Raw genomic sequence first — 20,192 nt, forward strand, 5'->3', positions numbered from 1 at the left:
AAAAAAAAACAAAAAAAAATGTTAAGGGCCAATACTGTCTTTTGTATTGATTTAAGTTTACCTCCATAGTCAGCCTCAGGGGTTTTATGCTTATACAAATCAGGCTCAAACTTAAGTAGACTGTCTATGTGTTCTAATTCTAGGAATACTATCATCAATTAGCATATGCTAGTGATGTCCACAGATCAAGCCTTTTAGTTTATTGCTGTTAACTCATTACCTGTCATGATCACTGTGTACACTTTGTCTCTGTAAGCTGTTGTCCTTTGGTGTGTATCAGCTGAGATCCCATCTTCTCACTGCATTTGGTGCACTAGACTCATAACACCATTTCTGCTGGAATTCTTGGCTTTCTAGCACACAGAAGTTATCTAGACACATGATGCTCAGGGAGGCTTCGAATCCTTTCACTGATGCATCTCTCAAGCTGTGTGGTAAAGACTGTTTTCTGGAGTCTCACAAGGGACATAGGAAGTATTTGAGGACATATATGAGTAAATACTTTCCATATGTTTTGACCCATTTTCCTTAAATACTTCAGAGTGAGAGTCAATGTTTGCAAGATAATGAAGATGTTTATGACCTCAGTGATTAAGAGAAGTTCATATATAGAATGTAGTTTGAAAAGAAGCTTCTAGCAAAATGTTTATATTTAAGGCTTTTAGAATAAGAAGGAATTTTCTTAGTGATAAATGTATTATATAGTAAATACTTATTTTTTATCATTTGAAAATAAAACCATTTGAATGTTATTTTCTGCCATGTGCTAAAAAAGAAAATCAGCCTTAAACAACAGAAAATTCCTCTCACCTTCATTTTCTGAGGGTAAATGCGACTAGTCAGGCTTGCTTTATTTATCTTTTACAAGAAGTTCACACTTTGTCTAAATGCTGTTATTTCTTGTTGCTTTTTATTTTTGCTCTTTTTTTCTGAAACAGGTCTTATTCTGTAGCCCAGGTTTTCCTGGAACTCACTGTGTAGCCCAGGCTGGCATTATACACACAGTAATCCTTTTGCCTCAGCCTTCTGAGTGCTGTTGTGAGACATTATGCTCAGCTTCTGTTATTTCTGTGTGTGTGTGTGTGTGTGTGTGTGTGTGTGTGTGCGTGTGTGTGTGTGTTCAGCATGTGTGTGCATACAGAGGCCAGAGGTCAACAGAAAGTGTCTTTCTAGATTGCTCTCCACTGTAGTTTTGAGGCAGTGTCTCACTGAATCTGGAGCTTGCTGATTTGGTGAGACCGTGTACCTCAGATCCTTCACTGACCCATTTCCCCAGGCCTCTGTGCTATTTCTTTGTGCATGTATGTATGTGTTTTCTTAGTAATTCTCCCCTGTTGTGTGTGTGGGGTCTTACAGGAAAGTAAAAGGATGGTTGAGAAAGTAAAAGAGATGGACTCACTCCAACCACAACTTACTGTGTTTGCTGTGCACTATTGGTTACTGAAATTTACACAAGTAATTTAAAAATGTTTAATTCTTGAGATTCTCTAAAGGAAAGCATTTAAATAGAGGTTTTCGGGATGTTTTCTTATGCCCGCTCCCTCTTTGGGCTCCTCATTCAAGCAAAGATTTGTGAGAGTGTACCTGAGCTGAGGCCTACTTGAAGTGAGAGGAATGAAGAGGGAGTGCTGAGAGGCAGGTGCAGGCCGGCACCGTGTGCAGGACACACACAGGGGGGGAGGAGCGGCTGGTCTTGAACTGAAATTCAGAGTGTTTCTAACGTAGCTATTTTCCATTTGGAGTTTGACTTTTGAAAAAGCCAACTGGATAGTTTTAACAATATATTATGTTTTGGGCCAGGATGCAGTGATTAGAACATTAAGTCAACTCATTCAGTAAGATCCTTGTTCCTGAGGGACCTTTCATTTTCCTTTGCTTCCTTTCCCTTCACTTCCTTCCCCTTTCCTTCTCCTCTCTCTCTCTCCCTCCCTCCTCCCTCCCTCCTCCTCCTCCTCCTCCTTCTCCTCTTCCTCTTCTTCCTCAACATTTTGTCATATTATGGATTGCTAGTCTTTTTATAATGAATATTGGTGAGGCAATAAAGTGTAATTTGTACTGCAAGGAAACTTTTATAATGTAAACATTTTCAAGCAAGAAAACTTAATTTTATGTACTATATAAGCGTAGGTCAGTAAAGTGAGGGCATAGTGATCCTTTAATGTTTGTATTATGATGATTTTTATACTTCTGAATTTCTTAGAGTAAGTTTTCTCCTGTACTATAAAACTTAGCAGATTTTCTGAATGTCCTTGAATGATTTATTTATGGCCTACTTTGTGCAGTGCCAAAAGAATTATACATTGCATTTTTTGTCCTGTACAACAGAGCAATTTAAGACCTTCAGTAGCATCTTTAATTAGTTGTCTTTCCAATTCATAGTCAGTACTAAGAGTGCTGTCTTCCCCACTGTTGTTGCTCAGAGCCTGGGCACCTTCCCCAGCTTCAGTGTTGCTTTTACAACACTCTGCTTTTTAAGTTCAATATTTTAGTTTTGTTTAAGAAAATCTAAGTTGTCTCCATACTTAAAATGTTTAAAGCCATAAATATCATCAATACTCTAAGAAAATAAAGTTAGTTTATCATCAATTGAGAACTTTTTTACTACCTTCTTTTCTTATTTTCTACAAGTTCTAGCCTTTGAATATCTGAAAAAAATGGATGAATGATGTCATATGTATTTACTACCCATTCCTCTTACTAGAGTGTAAATTTTATATGGGCAGAGACTACACTGGTCTTGTTCACCTCTGCATGTCTGATGCCTAAGATTAATACATAGGAGGAGTTTACTAAATGGGTTGAATGAATGAATGAACCACAAGACACATTACAAATGTGTCTTTAAATTTTTATTTATTGAAAGTTTTTTTTAATATTTTATTATTTTTATTTTTATGTGTATGGGTGTTATACCTGCATGTAGATAAGTGCACCTATGTCGTGCAAGGCCCACAGAGGACAGAAGAGGCTGTCGGATCCCCTGGAACTGGAGTTACAAGCGGTTGTTAGCTGCCATGTGGGTGCTGGGATTTGAACCTGGGTATTCTTCAAGAACAGTCAGTGTTCTTAATCACTGAGCCATCTCTCCAGCCCCAAAATATGTTTCTTATATATTGAAATATCTGGATTATGGGGAGGAATTAAAAGAGGAAGTAAAAAATAGTTTTTTCATGAATATTTTCAAACTAAATTTGATACCCATTTAAAAAAAGAAAGAACAGTGCTGGACATGGTGGCTGACACCTTTAATTCCAGCACTCTGGAAGCAAAGGCAGGCAGATCTCTGTCAGTTATAGGCCAGCCTGGTTTACATAGTGAGTAGTTCCAGGCCACCTGGGGCTGCAGGGAGAACCTGTCTCAAAAAGACGAAAAAAAAAAAGAAAGTATAGTAAGAGTCAATTGTGGTGGCACATGCCTTTAATTCTAGTGCTGGGCACGTAGAGGCAGAGGCAGAGGCAGAGGCAGAGAGGTCTCTGTGAGATAAAGGCCAGTCTGGTCTACATAGCTGGGTTCCAGGCCAGCTGGGGTCACAGGGAGACTGTTTCAATAAAAAAACAAAGAATAGCAAAATAAAAATCAGTTTAAAATCATATTTAAAACTCAGTTTTTCATTACTCTTGAATCATATTTGGAATTACATTTGACCATATAACCTTGATTAGCTCAATTAATTTGACTTATGGCCCAGTACAGTAGTTTGAGGGTATAATATGGAACTCTTCATATTTTTACAATGAATATCATTTCTTAAAGGTTTCAATTGAAACATCATAGGGGCTATGCAGTAAATAGCATTTTTTTTTTGGTCTTTTTGAGGCAGGGTCCCTCTGTAGCCCCAGCTGTCCTGGAACTCACTATGTAGACCAGGCTGGCCTTAAACTCAGACATCCGCCTGCGTCCGCCTCCCGAGTGCTGGGATTAAAGGCGTGTGCCACCACACCCGGCCCCGTTAATAGCATTTTTATTGTCTATTTCAATTTCAATTTGAGAATTTTTAAGTGTTAAAGAATATTTCCAATCATAGTAGAAAATTATATACCCTTGAATCAGAAGTTACTATTTAATCAAAATAGTACATTGTTAAGGACTGACTGATCAGAAACATAAGGACCAAAGTAGGCACTGTAATTTTTCTAAGCCAATGCTAATATAGACTATTTAGTTGTTGGATAGTAGGCACATATAGTCCCTGCTGTTATTTATTAGATATGGGGGAGGATCTATTAACTGTTTTTGTCTTGATAAGGTACAAAGTAGCCATAAATTTGAATTGAATGTATTTTGAGCTTTAATCTGGCCATTTATTTAGAAATACTATTAGTACTTGGCTAAGTAGCCATGCACTTGGAGAATAAATTTCTGTTCAAGTTTCATGCCTTTTTAGTTTTCCAACTAATTGTAATGTCTCTGTTACTGTTTACTTAGCTTTTGTGCTTATGTGACTTTAGGGGTGTGTTTTCATCCTGTATTTTTCTTTAGGCATCCACAAGGACAAAGATAAACCTCCCAGCTTCTCTGCTGTCCTTGAGACTTTGAGGCGTACCTTGATAGATTACCAGAACAAGCTGGAAGATACATCTAATGAGGTAACACTTGGACTGTTTGGCTCCACACACACAGCCTTCGGGCAGTACCAGTATGCATCCCTTGCTTGTTACAAAGGTCAAAAAGACTGGGGATGTTGGGTTGTCAGCTTCACTGATACAGAAACAATAAATTGGAAGCCGCTGCTCTTTTTTATGTGTAACCTAAAGTATTGTCTCACTTATGTACTGTAATTTTCAAGCACACTATTATTTTCACCTTTTACAATTAAAAAGACACACTTCTTGGTTTTCATGACTTAACTGTCTAAACTGAATAAAAATGCTGCGTGAATAATTTAAGTGAATTATGTTATATTTAAATGTTAATATGTTCATGATCTATGGAATAGCTAGTAGAAATTTAGGTTTCATCAATAGTGTAGGGATTCTGTAAACCATGGAAATCTTAAGAGAAATTAGTTTTCATTCTCTAAAGGGAGCAAAGTGTTAGTTTTTTTTTTTTTAAAAAAACAAATACCTATTTGCTGTAGTCTGGAAGCCATTAGTTTGCTGATTAAAGGCTCCAGCTTCTATTTATCATCTCATTTGTATTGTTTAATATGTAAGTTCATAATTTTCTTGGTTATTAAAATATTTTATAAATTCATGCTTTAGAAATTGATGAACTTGTCCAGTTACATCTTGTCAAATTAGCATACGAAGTAATTACTTAAATATAATTAGTTAAGAACAGATTTTGTTTAGCCAATGACAAGTCATATAGCATAGAATTTGGAGTTTTCTTTTATAATTCAAAGGCCATAAAACCACTATATATAATATATTGGTAGAGGCTTATTTTATTTTAGGTATCCAAGGTGAACAAAAAAGGAAAAGTCAGTTTTGGTTTTTTTTTTGTGAATACCCTCTGCAATTGTTCAAAAGGAAAAAAAAAGTGACTGTTGAAGTAATTAAATTTCTCTGAAGAGCAAATATTGCTAAGTCTTTTCCAGTGAGGAAAGACAACCTGTATTGTTAGTAGTTGTGAAACTCTTTTGAGGCCTAGGCCTGGAAGCCGAGAGTAGCTAGGAGCACACTACCCACAGCGAACTGTTCTTTAGGAGGATGAATGTCACATGATCCTCAGCACAGCAGAAAAGTCGACTCAGCAGGCTTTGGCTTAGTAATGTGCTTTGTTGTGAACCAGTGCCAGAGACAGCAGTGGGGAGACCAAGGGGTGGCTGTAGAGAAAGCAGAAAGAACAGCCTGACAAAAAGAAGAATGAACTGTCAAAGAAAATAAATCACAAGCAGTGCAGGACCAACTGATGACCTGCCACAGCCTTCCCAGTAGGACGGCATGTGACTGACCCTCAAGTTGTCATATGGAGTGAGACCAGTGAATACTTCATAGTGTGTAGAGAAAAACAGCTTTCTGCTCTGTTCTTTTTTCTTTTCTTATAGATACCACTGCTTCTGGCATTTTAGTCCAGTAGGATTTTAAGAATAAAGTTATGTTTATAGTAGGAATGAAATCCTTTATCTAGACATCTAGTAAAAGCACAATAATAAGATCACTGATGCTTTAAGGTGGAATGCTTTCTTTTCTTTTTAGGCACATGAGCTTGTGATAGAAACTACACAGTCCTTAAGCAAAAAGAAGAATTGTACTTAATTTATGTTTAAGTAATTGCATAACAAACATCTAAAGGTAAACTTTTGAGTTACCAATTCTTGAAAAATGTAAAAAAAGCTACTTTTTTTTTCCCCTCAGCTAAACAGTGTAAATGATGCTAAGGAAAAAACACTGAACGAACTTGATTCTACCAAACAGAAGATGGAGTCTCATTCTAAAAATATAAAGGTATTACAATTGAAAGTAATATTTTCTTTTTGTGAAGAAGCAAACCTAATTATGAAGGGAATACTTTAGAGATCCTGCCAATAGAATATAGCCTCCATTTTTGTTTTGTCTTTTTGAGACAGGGTCTCCCTAGAGCCCCAGCTAGCCTGGATCTTGCTTATGTAGACCAAGCTGGCCTCTGTTTTATAGAGTTCCACCTGCTTCTGCATCCAGAATGCTGGGATTAAAGGCATGTACCATGACGTCTGAGTACCTTCCTATTTTTAAAGTATTTTAAAACATCTATTTAAGGGCTTAAGACATGGCTCAGTCATTAAGAGTGTTGGCTGCTGCTCTTACAGAAGACCCAGGTTCAATTCCCAGCACCCACATGCCTTTTCGAAGACATGGCTCAGTCATTAAGAGTGCTGGCTGCTCTTACAGAAGACCCAGGTTCAATTCCCAGCACCCACATGCCTTTTTCTGATATCCATGGGCATTCCATGACAAGGGTGCACTTGCATACATGCAGGCAATGCATTCATGCACATAAAAAAAATATTGAGCACATTTGTTTTTTGTTGATCAAACTGCTTTGGTTGAAGGAAAAATTAATTTCTCTGATATAATATTAGAGACTAAAATGATTTGACATTTAACGTTCATTTTATATATGCACATCTGTATGCAGAATCAGTTTTTATCAATTTCGGGTGGAGCCATTGATTTTAGTACATGTCTAGTTAATGGGCTGAGACCACAGCTGACTAAGATTCAAGAAAACAGTTTGATTTTCTATGTCAGTTTTATGTACCTCTTTACAAAACTTAAGTCAGTCAGTATTTGTTGGAATTTTACTGTTTTGGTATTTACGTTCAGTTTTCAGTGGATACCGTTAGAGAGCATTTGTAAGGCCAAGAAACAAATAGTATCCTGGCATGGTGGTGCATACCCTTAATCCTAGCCCTGGGGAAGCAGAGGCAGGTGGATCCACCAAGGCCAGCCTGGTCTATAGAGTTCCAGGACAGTTGGGACTACAGGGATACCCTGTGTCAAAAAACAAAACAAACAACAAAAAAAGAAACATAGTTCAGCAGACTCTCACACCACATTCTTCACATTCTTGAGATTTCTATTAGTGTTTGTAATGTCATTGGAAAGCAGGCGTCCTGTTAAATATAAAGGGTTACTGCTTTAAATGCTACTCAAGTGCCTTTAAATTTTTTTGAGCCACCTTTAAAAAATATATATTTTAATAAATATGTATTTATATATTATAAATGATATAATATGTAGGCCCTAGACTGGGAACTGTTGGAGACTGATTGCTACTGGGTGAGGGAGAGCATACCTTGCTTGTGATATTCAGTGGATGATTGGACTCTAGTGGGTAAATTTGTACCAAGAGACATCTGGATACAAATGCTTGACTTAGCATGTATGGTAGAATACATGAGGTCCAGTGGTGGATTGGGAGGGCATGGATCAGGGAGGAGGTCTGAATTTGATTAGGAACTGTTGCATAAAGTATACTGAGGCTCATTAAAAAATTTCAAAAAATATATATTTTTAATTGATTTTTTTGCATTTCATACAATAATACATTTTAATCATATTTAGACTACCTCCTATGTCTACAACCCCCTATTAGCCCACCCACTTGATTTCATGCATTCTGTTATATATGTTAAGGCCTATCCAGTCAAGTTTGTATCCATAGATATCCCTCAATGTAAGTTCATCCACTAGAGCCTCATCAGTCTATCTGGCATAAAGATGACCAACTCTCCTTTACCCAGCAGTGATCAGCTGCCAATAGTTCCTGAGGTCTATGCTGAATTTTTGTCTGATTTGAGTTTGCATGGGTCTTTGTGCATGCTGTCACCACTGCCATAAGTTCATATGAGCAAATTCCCAGCTGTCTGGAAAACTCTGTTTCCTTGTGGTCATCTACCAACCAGTCTCTTTATAGTCTTTCAGTCCATTCTGCAATGGTCCCTGAACCCTGGGTGGCAGAGGTTTAATATAGGAGTTTTATCCAAGGACATGTACTCTGCAGTCTCTTATTCTCTACATTTTGGCCAGTTGTGACTTTGTGATGATCACCCTGTGTTGCATGAGGAAGCGTCACTGGTGAGAGTTAAGAGACTATTAGTATATTCTCTCTACCCCCTGTTCTACTCTGTTCTATGAGCCTTAGATGTAGAGGTTCCATTGTAGATGTGTCACTTAGGGGTGGGTATCTCACAGGCACTTATTCTGTTCGGTGTTTGACCAGTTGTTGAACTCTGTAATTGTCTCCATCTGCTGCAAAAAGAAGCTTCTTTGATGAGTGGTGTAATAGAAACAAAGAAAATACAAAGAATCAGTGTATCTAAGAGCTGGTTCTTTGAAATATAAACAAGACAGACCCCTAGCCCAGCTAACCAAAAGAAAGAAAGAGCAAATCCAAATCAACAAAATCAGAAAGGAAGGGGGAAACATTACAACAGACACGAGAAAGATCTAGACCATTATAAGGGAATACTTTAAAAACCTATATTCTATTAAATTAGAAAATCTAAAAGAAATAGATGAATTTACAAAGTCATTGGATCCTCCAAAGTTAAACCAAGAAGAGATCAGCAGGTTAAACAGACTCATAACAAAAGAAGAAATGGAAACAGAGCCTCCCAAATAAAAACAGCCCAGGCCCAGATCGATTTCACAGCAGAATTCTACCACACCTTTAAAATAAATCTACATCCAGTATTACTTAAATTATTTAAAAAGATAGAAACAGAGGGAGAACTTCCAAACTCCTTCTATGAAGCCAGAATTACTCTAATACCAAAACCAGGTAAAGACATAACAAAAAAAAAAAAAAAAAGAAAGAAAACTATAGGTCCATATCCTTAATGAACATAGATGCAAAAATTCTCAACAAAAGACTCGTAAATTACGTACAGACACACATCAAAAAGATCGATCATCTACCATAATCGAATTGGCTTTATTACAGAGATGCAGGGATGGTTCACTATACATAAGTCAATCAATGTAATACATCATATAAATGGCCCTTTTTATGAGTTGAAAGGAAAACTCCTTGGAACTTGGAATAAGCAGTCTTAATAACAGTTTATGTATATGTTTAAATTTTACAAATTTTCTAGTTTTTGAGCTAAAATATTCTATTTAGCAAGTATATTCTGTAAAATACCTTACTATTTAGCATTATAAGCAAATGCTTGATTGCTTTATATTAAAACTTTGAAGGTTTTCATTACATATTTGATATTTGTGTGCCTCTTGCCCTTTCTCAGTTGGATAGTCTTCCTATAGTCTCTTATTTGATATCTATGACAGGAACTTCAAGATAAACTGACTGATGTCCATAAGGAGTTAAGTCATTTGCGTACCAGATGTGCAGACCGAGAGGCTTTAATAAGCACTTTGAAAGTGGAGCTACAAAATGTGCTGCACTATTGGGAGAAAGAAAAGGCACAAGCAGCCCAGTGTGAAAGTGACCTGCAGAAATGCTCCCAGGCTTTCCGTAAGGACTCGGAGGTATCACCTGAGACAGAAAGCCAGAAAGCCTTTCACTACTCTGTGTTGTATGTTTACAAACATCAGATGATGGTTTTTACTCATATTTGATTTAATTCAAAAATAGTTCTGAGTGTCTAGTTTGAAATGTTGCTGACATTTTCAAAACCAGTTCTTCTGTTATGCTTTCTTGTCCCCTTTTGTGAAAAAAAGTAAGATGGTTTAACCATCTTACTTATCACTTGGACCATCCAGCTTTCTTCCACAACTTATATCATCATTCCTCACACTACTGTGTTCCAAACAGTCCTTTCAAGATTTGCCTGTTTGCCAATAACAAAATAATTTTTTTTACTGCAGCTTGGTTTGATGGATATATATATATTTTTTCTCTCTCTCTCTCTCTCTCTATATATATATATATACACACACACTATATATATATATGTAGTAATTAGATTTTGGGGGCTTGGGCCCTGCTTTTTCTGTTTACATACAACATGGCTATGGATAGGCTATATAGTGGTGTCACTCCACATCTTGGTTTTCTTATTTGTACAACAGTAATATCTTCTTTAATAGATAGTCTCCTACTCTTTACAAAATTAAAACTTCAGTTTGGATGCTCTGGAAAATTACTTATCTATTTTTATTTATTAGTGACTTCTTAAAATATTATGACAAAATTTTATATTCTGTATGAGCCAGTATGAATGTAATTTCTAACTTTAATTTTAATTTTCTACCACATAGAGCTAGTGTAGTTGGTGGGATTTGTTTATCTAAAGTTTTCCTGCATATTGAATTTATTACTTCAAAAAATATGTATTCAGTGCCAAGAAAGTAAAAAGGAAACATTCTTTCCAGTCTTCTTACAGCCTGGGATTTAAACTGTGTCCACATGAAGGAGTTGGACTTGTTCTACACATCAGATAATGATTAAAATAAAGGAAACTAGAAGCCTCAGTGTACTGTAAAGTCAGCGTGTCTACAGCATCATGGTTGGGTTCAACATGTATGAATTGATTTTGGATCTTGTGATGCTCTTTTCACGCCAAATGGATGATTATCATGCTTGGTTTTTCACAGTCCAAGCAAAAGAGGACATAATGGAGGCACAGTGAATTATCTGTGAGAATGAACTTCCTTCAGTAAAACCCAAGTCACTTCATAAAAATATGGAGGAGGAAGCTTTTAGCACCTGAATATTACATTTGTGTAGTTATAGTTATCAGATTTTTATACATTTCAACCCAATTAAAAACGCAGAAGTCATCTTTAACTGTTTATAAAGGGGATACATAGTACATTTATAGCAACAGCTTTTTTGATTTCTTGATTCAAATTTGTTGGTGTAACTATAACTTTTTGTTTTTTGAATCATTGTATTTAGAAAAAAGTGATATAGTACATAGATTAATTAATGATACACATTTTGGAATATTCAGGAAAACTGTCCGTACCATTTCCAATAACAAAACAAAGCTTTAATAGACTATATTTACTTTTTACCAATCTATAATATCCATTTTTCTCCCAATTTTTCTTCTTTCAAAGTTTTTTTCTCCTTGCTGATAAATAAAGACATCTTGAGGGAACCGATTTTTTCCACATTAAATATTCATTCATTTTGCAGCTTCACATTTACTTTGTCTTTGATTTTTATGTGTTGAGATGAAGTACCGTAGAAAGAAGGCTATTTGTCATTACAGTGTGTTAAAGATAAGGTCAGGTTTATACTGATTCTAGAGTGGAGTAAATATCTTTAGGCCACTCAGTAGTAGACAGTTAATTACTGTAATGATGATATGCCTTTAAAGGGGTTTTAAACAACGTTTCTAATTAATAGATTTGAAAATATGTCTTGGGCAGTTATATCCACTTTTTATTTCCCTGTTACTTTGTAATATTTAAACACCTGCAGGTGCCCAGTGTGCCAAATACAATATGAACTTATAAGTGGGGGAACAAACCCTTCTATATATTGCATATCACTCTTTGCTTTGCCTAAGGGCCTTGGGATAGATTTCCTATAAGTGGTAAGTAAACTGGAATCTCTGGAGGGAAAGAAGCTGAGTAATTGTGGACATGTAAAGTACAGATACTGTTATAACTTTTTTTCATCAGTGTGGAATGACACTCTTATCTTGATATTGTTTTGTGACTTAACACCTGTTTTGTCAAATATAAATAAGAAATTTCACAATTACCATATTGAGTTCCAAAGAAAGGATCTTGTAAACAACGAACCTAGATACCTTGCATTATGGCAAAGGAAACAGGACTAAACAGATGCTCATATCCTCCTCAGTAGCAAGCTGGATCAGAAACCTGGCCTGGCTTCTAATGAATTTGGTTTTGATAGCAGTGTAAGAAATCCCCAGTGTTCTGTCACATAGGTTTCAACGTGAATAAAGAAGGGGCATCTCTATGTGAGAAAAAAATGAATTCTTCACTGTGTGTATTATGTGTTCATATTCAGGAATTAATTAGTTTTTTTTTTCTTGCAGGAGAAACTAACCTTCCTTCATACCTTGTATCAGCACTTGGTAGCAGGCTGTGTGCTCATAAAACAACCAGAAGACATGTTGGATAAATTCTCTTGGTCTGAGCTTTGTGCAGTCTTGCAGGAGAATGTTGATGCCCTCATTGCAGACCTCAACAGGGCTAATGAGAAGGTAACTGTCCTCAGGCACCAGATACCTCCATTAAATTCAGTGACATTTGTCCACATCACAGTATCATTAAGAGGGGCTGACATTCATCTTATTTCAAAAAGAATTTGAATGTTAATAATTCAGTACCATTAATTATGGCTTGTCTACAACTCAGTTTGATGCCATTGCTGTGGGCATGTAAATGTGACTGAAGTCTGTATGAAGTCTCTAAGCTCCACTTTCTGTGCAGGACATGCTAATACTACTAGCCAGTATTAGCCACAGGGACCTAATTAAAAGAAAATAAATTAATCTTACTGATGAAGCAATTCAAAGAACTTAGTCATTTACATTAATAAACCAACTCTTTATGTTGGCATAAAATAGAAACAGGATATCGTTATTAAAAAACATGATCTTAAAAGTCTTTGCTTAGGAAATATGAAATGTTCCTTTAAAAGTACTTAGAAAATTTTAAGTTATATTTTTGACTTTTTTCTTCAGATGCAAAAAACTGCTTATGAGAAAAATATAACCTATACTTTAGAATGTGAAACATGTATTTTATAGATCAAAATTGTAGACTTTTATGATCAGTTTACCATTCTCTAAGCCTAGGAATTCAGTCTACCCAAGAAAGAAAGAAAACAAAAAAACAAAAAACAAAAAACAAAGCACTCTGCTTTTGTTAACAGAAAATTAAAATAGCTTAGTGGATTAATATATGCTGACACTAAAGATATTGTTTCTTATTCAGGGTCTGTTGAACTGGTCAGAATTCTGTTTGTGACAAATAATTTCTAGAGTTAATGTTCAGATCTTGGTTACAATGACATTTACTCTTAAAGGACAGGAAGAGAAATACTGTTCTGCAAGTTACAAATAAATATGTTGTATTAACAAAATAGTCTCATTTCAAGGTAAGATTTTGTGTTGCGAGCATTTTCTCTTTAGCATTGGCTGCATGTGCAGAGGTGCTTAGGGTTAGGACTGAGAAAAGAGGATGTGAACTGTGAGTAGCAGAGGCAGCTTGTAATTGGGAATATGGTTAATTTGCTTTAAACAGACTGATAAATAAAATATTTGCTTTTACTCTAAATGCTGTTATGTTTTTAATAGTTTTTAGACATTTTTAATTGTCACACATTTTAGATAAGGATGTCTGTTAAATTGAAAAAAATAATCGGAACATTCTGTTTTATTATATACAAAATGTTTGCACATTTATAAATCTAATTTAAATATTTACTTTTCCACTGAGGTACCCAAAATTGTCCCAGCTTTAGTTTTAGGAGAAGAATCTTTTTCTTAATTGTCTTTTTGAAATTGATTACAGAATAAGTTACTTTATTAGAAAGAGAAGAATAAAAATTCATTGTTTAGGTATATAAAAACATAACCATTTTCTGCTAAAATATTATCGTTTACCCTGATAATTTCTATTTCTTAATCTATTTACAGTTTAACTTACAATATTTGTATGATCTTAAGGAATAAAATACAGTAGAACAATTAGGTGTTTTTGTTGATGAGGTCATACAAAGAAGTAATACTTTATTGTATTTTATTCTACATGTCATTTCCCTTCATAGATAAGTCATCTGGAGTATATCTGTAAAAACAAATCTGATACTATGAGAGAGCTTCAGCAGGCTCAGGAAGACACCTTAAACAAAGTGGCAGAACAGATCAAGGCCCAAGAGAGCTGCTGGCACAAACAGAAGAAGGAGCTGGAACTGCAGAGTTCTGAACTTCTGGAGGTGCAGAGGAGGGCGCAGGTATGCTGCCCTACAGAGAGCCTAAAAGGGGCTGCTCCCTGTTCCCTCACCTTGTTTTCTTTTTTATAGCAATTCTACATCAGTTTAAATACTTAAAAAATTCTTTTGAATTTTTGCATATTTCACAGAACATCTTAATCATCTTTATACTCCTTCCCCATTAGTCCCCTCCCATAGGCCCCACTCATTTGAATTCATACATTCTGTCATTTGTGTTAAGGCCTATCATGTCAAATTAGTGTCCCCAGATGTCCCTCACTGCAAGTTCATCTATTGAGGTCTAGTCAGCCTATCTAGAGTCCCTCCCTTTAAGAAGCAGTTTAAGGGACTGGAGAGATGGCTCAGCAATTAAGAACACTGGTTGTACTTGTAGAAGACCTGGGTTCAAATCCCAGCACCCAGATGGCAGCTAACAACTGTCCATAACTCCAATCCCAGGGGATCCGACAGCCTCTTCTGATCTCCACGGGCATTGCACGACACGGGTGTACTTAACCTACACGCAGGCAATACACACATACACATAAAATAAAAATAATAAAAAATATTTAAAAAGAAGCAGTTTAAATTCTTGAGAACACACAGAACTTGTTTATGTTATGATTATGCAAATACACATAAATCATTGTTACTTCTTATGGGCAGGGATAATAGTTGAAAGTATAAATAATATTGACAATAATTTGTATAGTAAAATATGTTTGTGTTAACTACCTATAACTTCTAGTCTCTATCAAATCTAGCATAGAAAATACATCTCACAGTCAATTATTTTATAATAGAACTTACAATTATAATTCTAGGTCTCATATAATGTTAAAAGGTATATGAGCTTTTTCACTACTGTGTTTAATTACCTCTGTGTGTGTATGTTTGGGTTATAAGGATTATCTTTTACTTCAGTTTGGAAGATAAGTTTTTGGTTAAAATATAAGATATTTGGTAAAATGTTAAATTATGTATCTTTTATTTAGTTAAATACTAAGTTTTATATCTTTTATTTATATATATTTAAAATAAAGAGTTAGGAGATCTGGTAAGATATTGTCAGTGTAAGTGTTCTTTTATCCAGTTTATTCCACTTTGGGGGGGTTTCATTTGAACTATCACTTAAGTTCATCTGGGGTTAAAATGTTTTATACTTCCTGTTGTGACTTGACTATAAGACTCTTCGTTCATTTGGGGGTTCTCTTGCCAGCTGATGGACTTTGGGGAAGTGAGGATCCCAAGCTCTCAGACCTAATGGACAGATTAGCTCCTTGTTGTATATGTGGGAGGCAGTGGAAAGCATGCCCCTTTTCCTTCCTGCTCCCTGTCCACCCTGAGCTGGGCTGATTTGCTCTACCATCTTTCGACTGCCCATCATGATGTTGTCCATTAGCAACACAACTAGAAGCTCGAGGACTGAAACCTGTGAATTGGAAAGCCAAAATAAATCCTTCTGCTTTATATCCTCAGGGATTTTTGTCATAAGTGATGGAAAAATCACATACCTATTAACATATGAGAGCTAGGGTTACAGCTGTAGGTCCTGCTTAAAATAACTGGGATGTAGCATCTATGTTAGATTTGATTAAGAATAGAAATTACAGGAGGTTAACATTAACCATATTTTTCCATTCACATTAACATTATATTGTTAGCTGTCATTCTTGCCCATCAGAAGTGACATGATTGTGTATACTCTTTGGTGTTGAATTTATTAATAGATCACTTGCTCCCAAGATAGGATACATGGGAAAACAGAAAGTTGTTGGCTCTCCCATGGTTTATTTGCTGTTTCAGTACTTTATTTGGTCCATTCATGCTTATATAGGCAAGACTCATTTTTAAAAATATTTTATGACTCATTTTTTAATCTATGTAGGTAGTATGCTTATAATTAGATACTTCTGTATTCTAAAACTTTAAGGATGCCTATGTGGATTTATGCATTTCTATGTGAATTGGAACTAGTCAATAAACATACTTTCTGAAAACAACCATTCACTCATTAGATGCAAGGTACTAATGTAATGTGCTGGGCATTTTCTACTACTGAAGTAAAAGACTCTATTTTATTTCTTTTGAGGTAACATTAACACACAATGAAGTACATAGATCAAAAGTGTACACTTGGATTTTATCCTACTCTGAAACAGGATGTCTTTATAGAGCACAGATGTTCCTGGAACTAGTGGTCTTCTGGCCTCAGCTCCCTTAGTGCTGGAATTCTAAGTCCGGGCTTCTATGCCTAGTCAATTGAGATCAGTGTACACATCCTTATCTACCCATCCAAAGGCTTCAAACATTTTAATTGTGCCAGAACTTTCTTGCCAGTCATCTTTCGTTTCCGATAGCATTACTGTTCTTATGTTCACCATTTCACAGGATCATGCACATCATCTCAGGGCTACTGTTCTCATGTTCACCATCTAAGCACTACTGTTCCCATGTTCACCATCTAAGCACTACTGTTCCCATGTTCATCATCTCAGTGCTGCTGGTCCCATGTTCACCATCTCAGCTGTGCTGGTCCCATGTTCAGCATCTCAGCACTGCTGTTCCCATGTTCAGCATCTCAGCGCTGCTGTTCCCATGTTCACCATCTCAGCACTGCTGTTCCCATGTTCAGCATCTCAGCGCTGCTGTTCCCATGTTCACCATCTCAGCACTGCTGTTCCCATGTTCAGCATCTCAGCGCTGCTGTTCCCATGTTCACCATCTCAGCACTGCTGTTCCCATGTTCAGCATCTCAGCGCTGCTGTTCCCATGTTCACCATCTCAGCACTGCTGTTCCCATGTTCAGCATCTCAGCGCTGCTGTTCCCATGTTCACCATCTCAGCACTGCTGTTCCCATGTTCAGCATCTCAGCGCTGCTGTTCCCATGTTCACCATCTCAGCACTGCTGTTCCCATGTTCAGCATCTCAGCGCTGCTGTTCCCATGTTCACCATCTCAGCACTGCTGTTCCCATGTTCAGCATCTCAGCGCTGCTGTTCCCATGTTCACCATCTCAGCACTGCTGTTCCCATGTTCAGCATCTCAGCGCTGCTGTTCCCATGTTCACCATCTCAGCACTGCTGTTCCCATGTTCAGCATCTCAGCGCTGCTGTTCCCATGTTCACCATCTCAGCACTGCTGTTCCCATGTTCAGCATCTCAGCGCTGCTGTTCCCATGTTCACCATCTCAGCACTGCTGTTCCCATGTTCAGCATCTCAGCGCTGCTGTTCCCATGTTCACCATCTCAGCACTGCTGTTCCCATGTTCAGCATCTCAGCGCTGCTGTTCCCATGTTCACCATCTCAGCACTGCTGTTCCCATGTTCAGCATCTCAGCGCTGCTGTTCCCATGTTCACCATCTCAGCACTGCTGTTCCCATGTTCAGCATCTCAGCGCTGCTGTTCCCATGTTCACCATCTCAGCACTGCTGTTCCCATGTTCAGCATCTCAGCGCTGCTGTTCCCATGTTCACCATCTCAGCACTGCTGTTCCCATGTTCAGCATCTCAGCGCTGCTGTTCCCATGTTCACCATCTCAGCACTGCTGTTCCCATGTTCAGCATCTCAGCGCTGCTGTTCCCATGTTCACCATCTCAGCACTGCTGTTCCCATGTTCAGCATCTCAGCGCTGCTGTTCCCAAGCTCACCTCACAGCAGTACTCTTTTCATGCTCATCATTATAGATCAGTTTCATGTGTCTGAATTTCATATGAATATAATCAGTCAGTGTGTATTCACTGGTAGTTCCCTTATTTCACTCAATTATGATGTTGAGCTTAACTTTATTTGTTTAATTCTCTATTCTTTAGGGTTTAATATTACATCATTTTGTAGCCATATCAAAATTTGTTTGATTATGTGTTACTGGATATTCAGGTTATTTCTTCGCCTCTCGAGTCTTGGGGCTACAGGCATGTGCTGCCACAAGAGGTTAGTATGTTAGTGAAAGAAGATGAGGAGCAATTCCAACTGCACAGCTTTTCCTTCTCCCCTGTTTTTCTCTCCCTTTTTTTGCCTCCCCTGGGATTTGTGTGTGTGTGTGTGTGTGTGTGTGTGTGTGTGTGTGTGTTAATGTGTGTTACCAGAGATTGTATCCTGAGACTTGTGTATGTTAGGAAGCACTTTTACATCTAAGCTATATCCCTAGCCATGTTCACCTCTTTTGTCCAGTTTTTATTTATTTAGTACAGAGATAAGGTCTCACTCTGTAGTCCAGGCTGGCCTTGAATTTATTATGTATCCTAGCCTGTCCCCAATGTCATGGTGATACTCTTCTTTCATCCTTCCAAGTGTTGAGATTACATGTGGCTCACCACATTGGGCTTGAATTCTTTTCTTAGTTTTGAGATTTTAGTTTTGTTTACATATTTTGAATTTGTCTTTTGTCAGCCATATTATTTACAAATATTTTCTCCCATCCTGTTAGCACTACTATTTTTCTATTAAGAGGGGTTGAACTCAGGACCTTGCACACACCAAGCCAACTGCTCTACCAAATAAGTTACATCTGCAGCAACATTTTAGATATTTTTTGACGCTTTCCTCTTATTGTTTTGGTATTGTGAATAAGAATTCTATAAGTGCATAATCATGATTTTCTATTTTTGACATTTTATAGTTCTAAATTTTATAAGTGGGTCTACATAAATTTTTTAAAATAAATAATTTACTGATAATTTAGTACATGCATATAAGGTGATTTGATCAAATCCATGCTCACTCCCTCCCCTCTAACTCCTTCCATATTTCCCTATCACTTTTTTTCTGATAACTTCATGTACTCTTTCTTCTTCTTTGATTTATTTATTTTTATAGGGCTTTTGGCTACTCTTAACATTCTTTATTGAGAATTTCATACATGCATGCATAAAAGGTGCTTTGATCAAATCCATGCCCACTCCCCCCCCAAACACCCCCCCCCAAAGAGATAACCCTAAAATCTTTTAAGGATTAGGTACAAGCTTCCAAATACTTATGACATTGTTGGCCTTTGGAACAGAGTATGTTGTTAACAGGCTCAAGGACATTTTGACTTTTAGCCAAGAAACTGGCTACATTTCTTTGCGGTCTTTTTACCCTAACTGCCTAGCCAATTCCTACCTTCTATTCTTATCATGCCATCCTCTGAAGGGATTACCAAAATTGCCAATAGGGAATAGGGACTCAGACCGCTCTGGCTTCTTCCATGCTGAACAGGAATGCAGGGAGAGGCAATTGGAGTACCTGTTCGTTGGGTCTACCTAAAAGACTCCGAAATTGCATAACTCTTGTCTCTAAGGGGAAAAGAAAGTCCTTGAATCATGAATAGGAGATGTGAAGGAGAAGTAGAGGCAAGAGTAACTAGCATTACAAGTTCTAGACAGGAAACTACAAAAAACTCAGAACAGGGCAATTTTCAAATATTCATATGAGAGTCCATTGGAGTTTCTTGACATGGGCTTCCAAAATCATCTCTCTATTGAGTTCTTCCTCATTTTTCTTTTGTCTTCCAAGGCTGGACTAGTTGGCAGGGAAGAGTGGCTGGGTACTCAGGTGAGGGTCCAGTGACCCTGCTTGGTACTCCTTTAATGAATGAGCATAACAGTCAACAAGACCAATTGTGACTATGTTTAGCTACCAGGCTCAGCCGAAGTCATGATGATGGTAGTTACTTTGTGCAGAAGGAACTGCTGTATAGCACCATCTTATTAAAAGGACCTGGAATTTAAAAGGATTTGGTGCTAGGATCCACAAATGAGTGAGAACATATGTTGTTTGTTTTTCTGAGTCTTTGTTACTTCACTTACTATAACAGTTTCTAGATCCATCCATTTACCTGAAAATTTCATTATTTCATCTTTCTTTACTACTGAATAGAACTCCATTGTGTAAATGTACCA

General features: G+C 37.0%; 1 protein-coding gene across 1 annotated transcript in view; it reads left to right on the forward strand.

Moving 5' to 3' along the window:
- The window catches only part of Ccdc171 (coiled-coil domain containing 171), a 484,039-nt gene that overhangs the window by 176,707 nt on the left and 287,140 nt on the right, over window positions 1–20,192 (forward strand). The window contains exons 12-16 of the mRNA XM_029565763.1: window positions 4,480–4,586; window positions 6,300–6,389; window positions 9,717–9,917; window positions 12,407–12,574; window positions 14,146–14,331. Of these exons, the coding sequence (XP_029421623.1) occupies window positions 4,480–4,586; window positions 6,300–6,389; window positions 9,717–9,917; window positions 12,407–12,574; window positions 14,146–14,331 (752 nt within the window). The remainder of the gene's footprint in view (window positions 1–4,479; window positions 4,587–6,299; window positions 6,390–9,716; window positions 9,918–12,406; window positions 12,575–14,145; window positions 14,332–20,192) is intronic.

The sequence above is a fragment of the Nannospalax galili genome, unplaced genomic scaffold (assembly GCF_000622305.1).
Source record: "Nannospalax galili isolate Female #2095 unplaced genomic scaffold, S.galili_v1.0 scaffold98, whole genome shotgun sequence".
In the NCBI taxonomy this organism is placed as follows: domain Eukaryota; kingdom Metazoa; phylum Chordata; class Mammalia; order Rodentia; family Spalacidae; genus Nannospalax; species Nannospalax galili.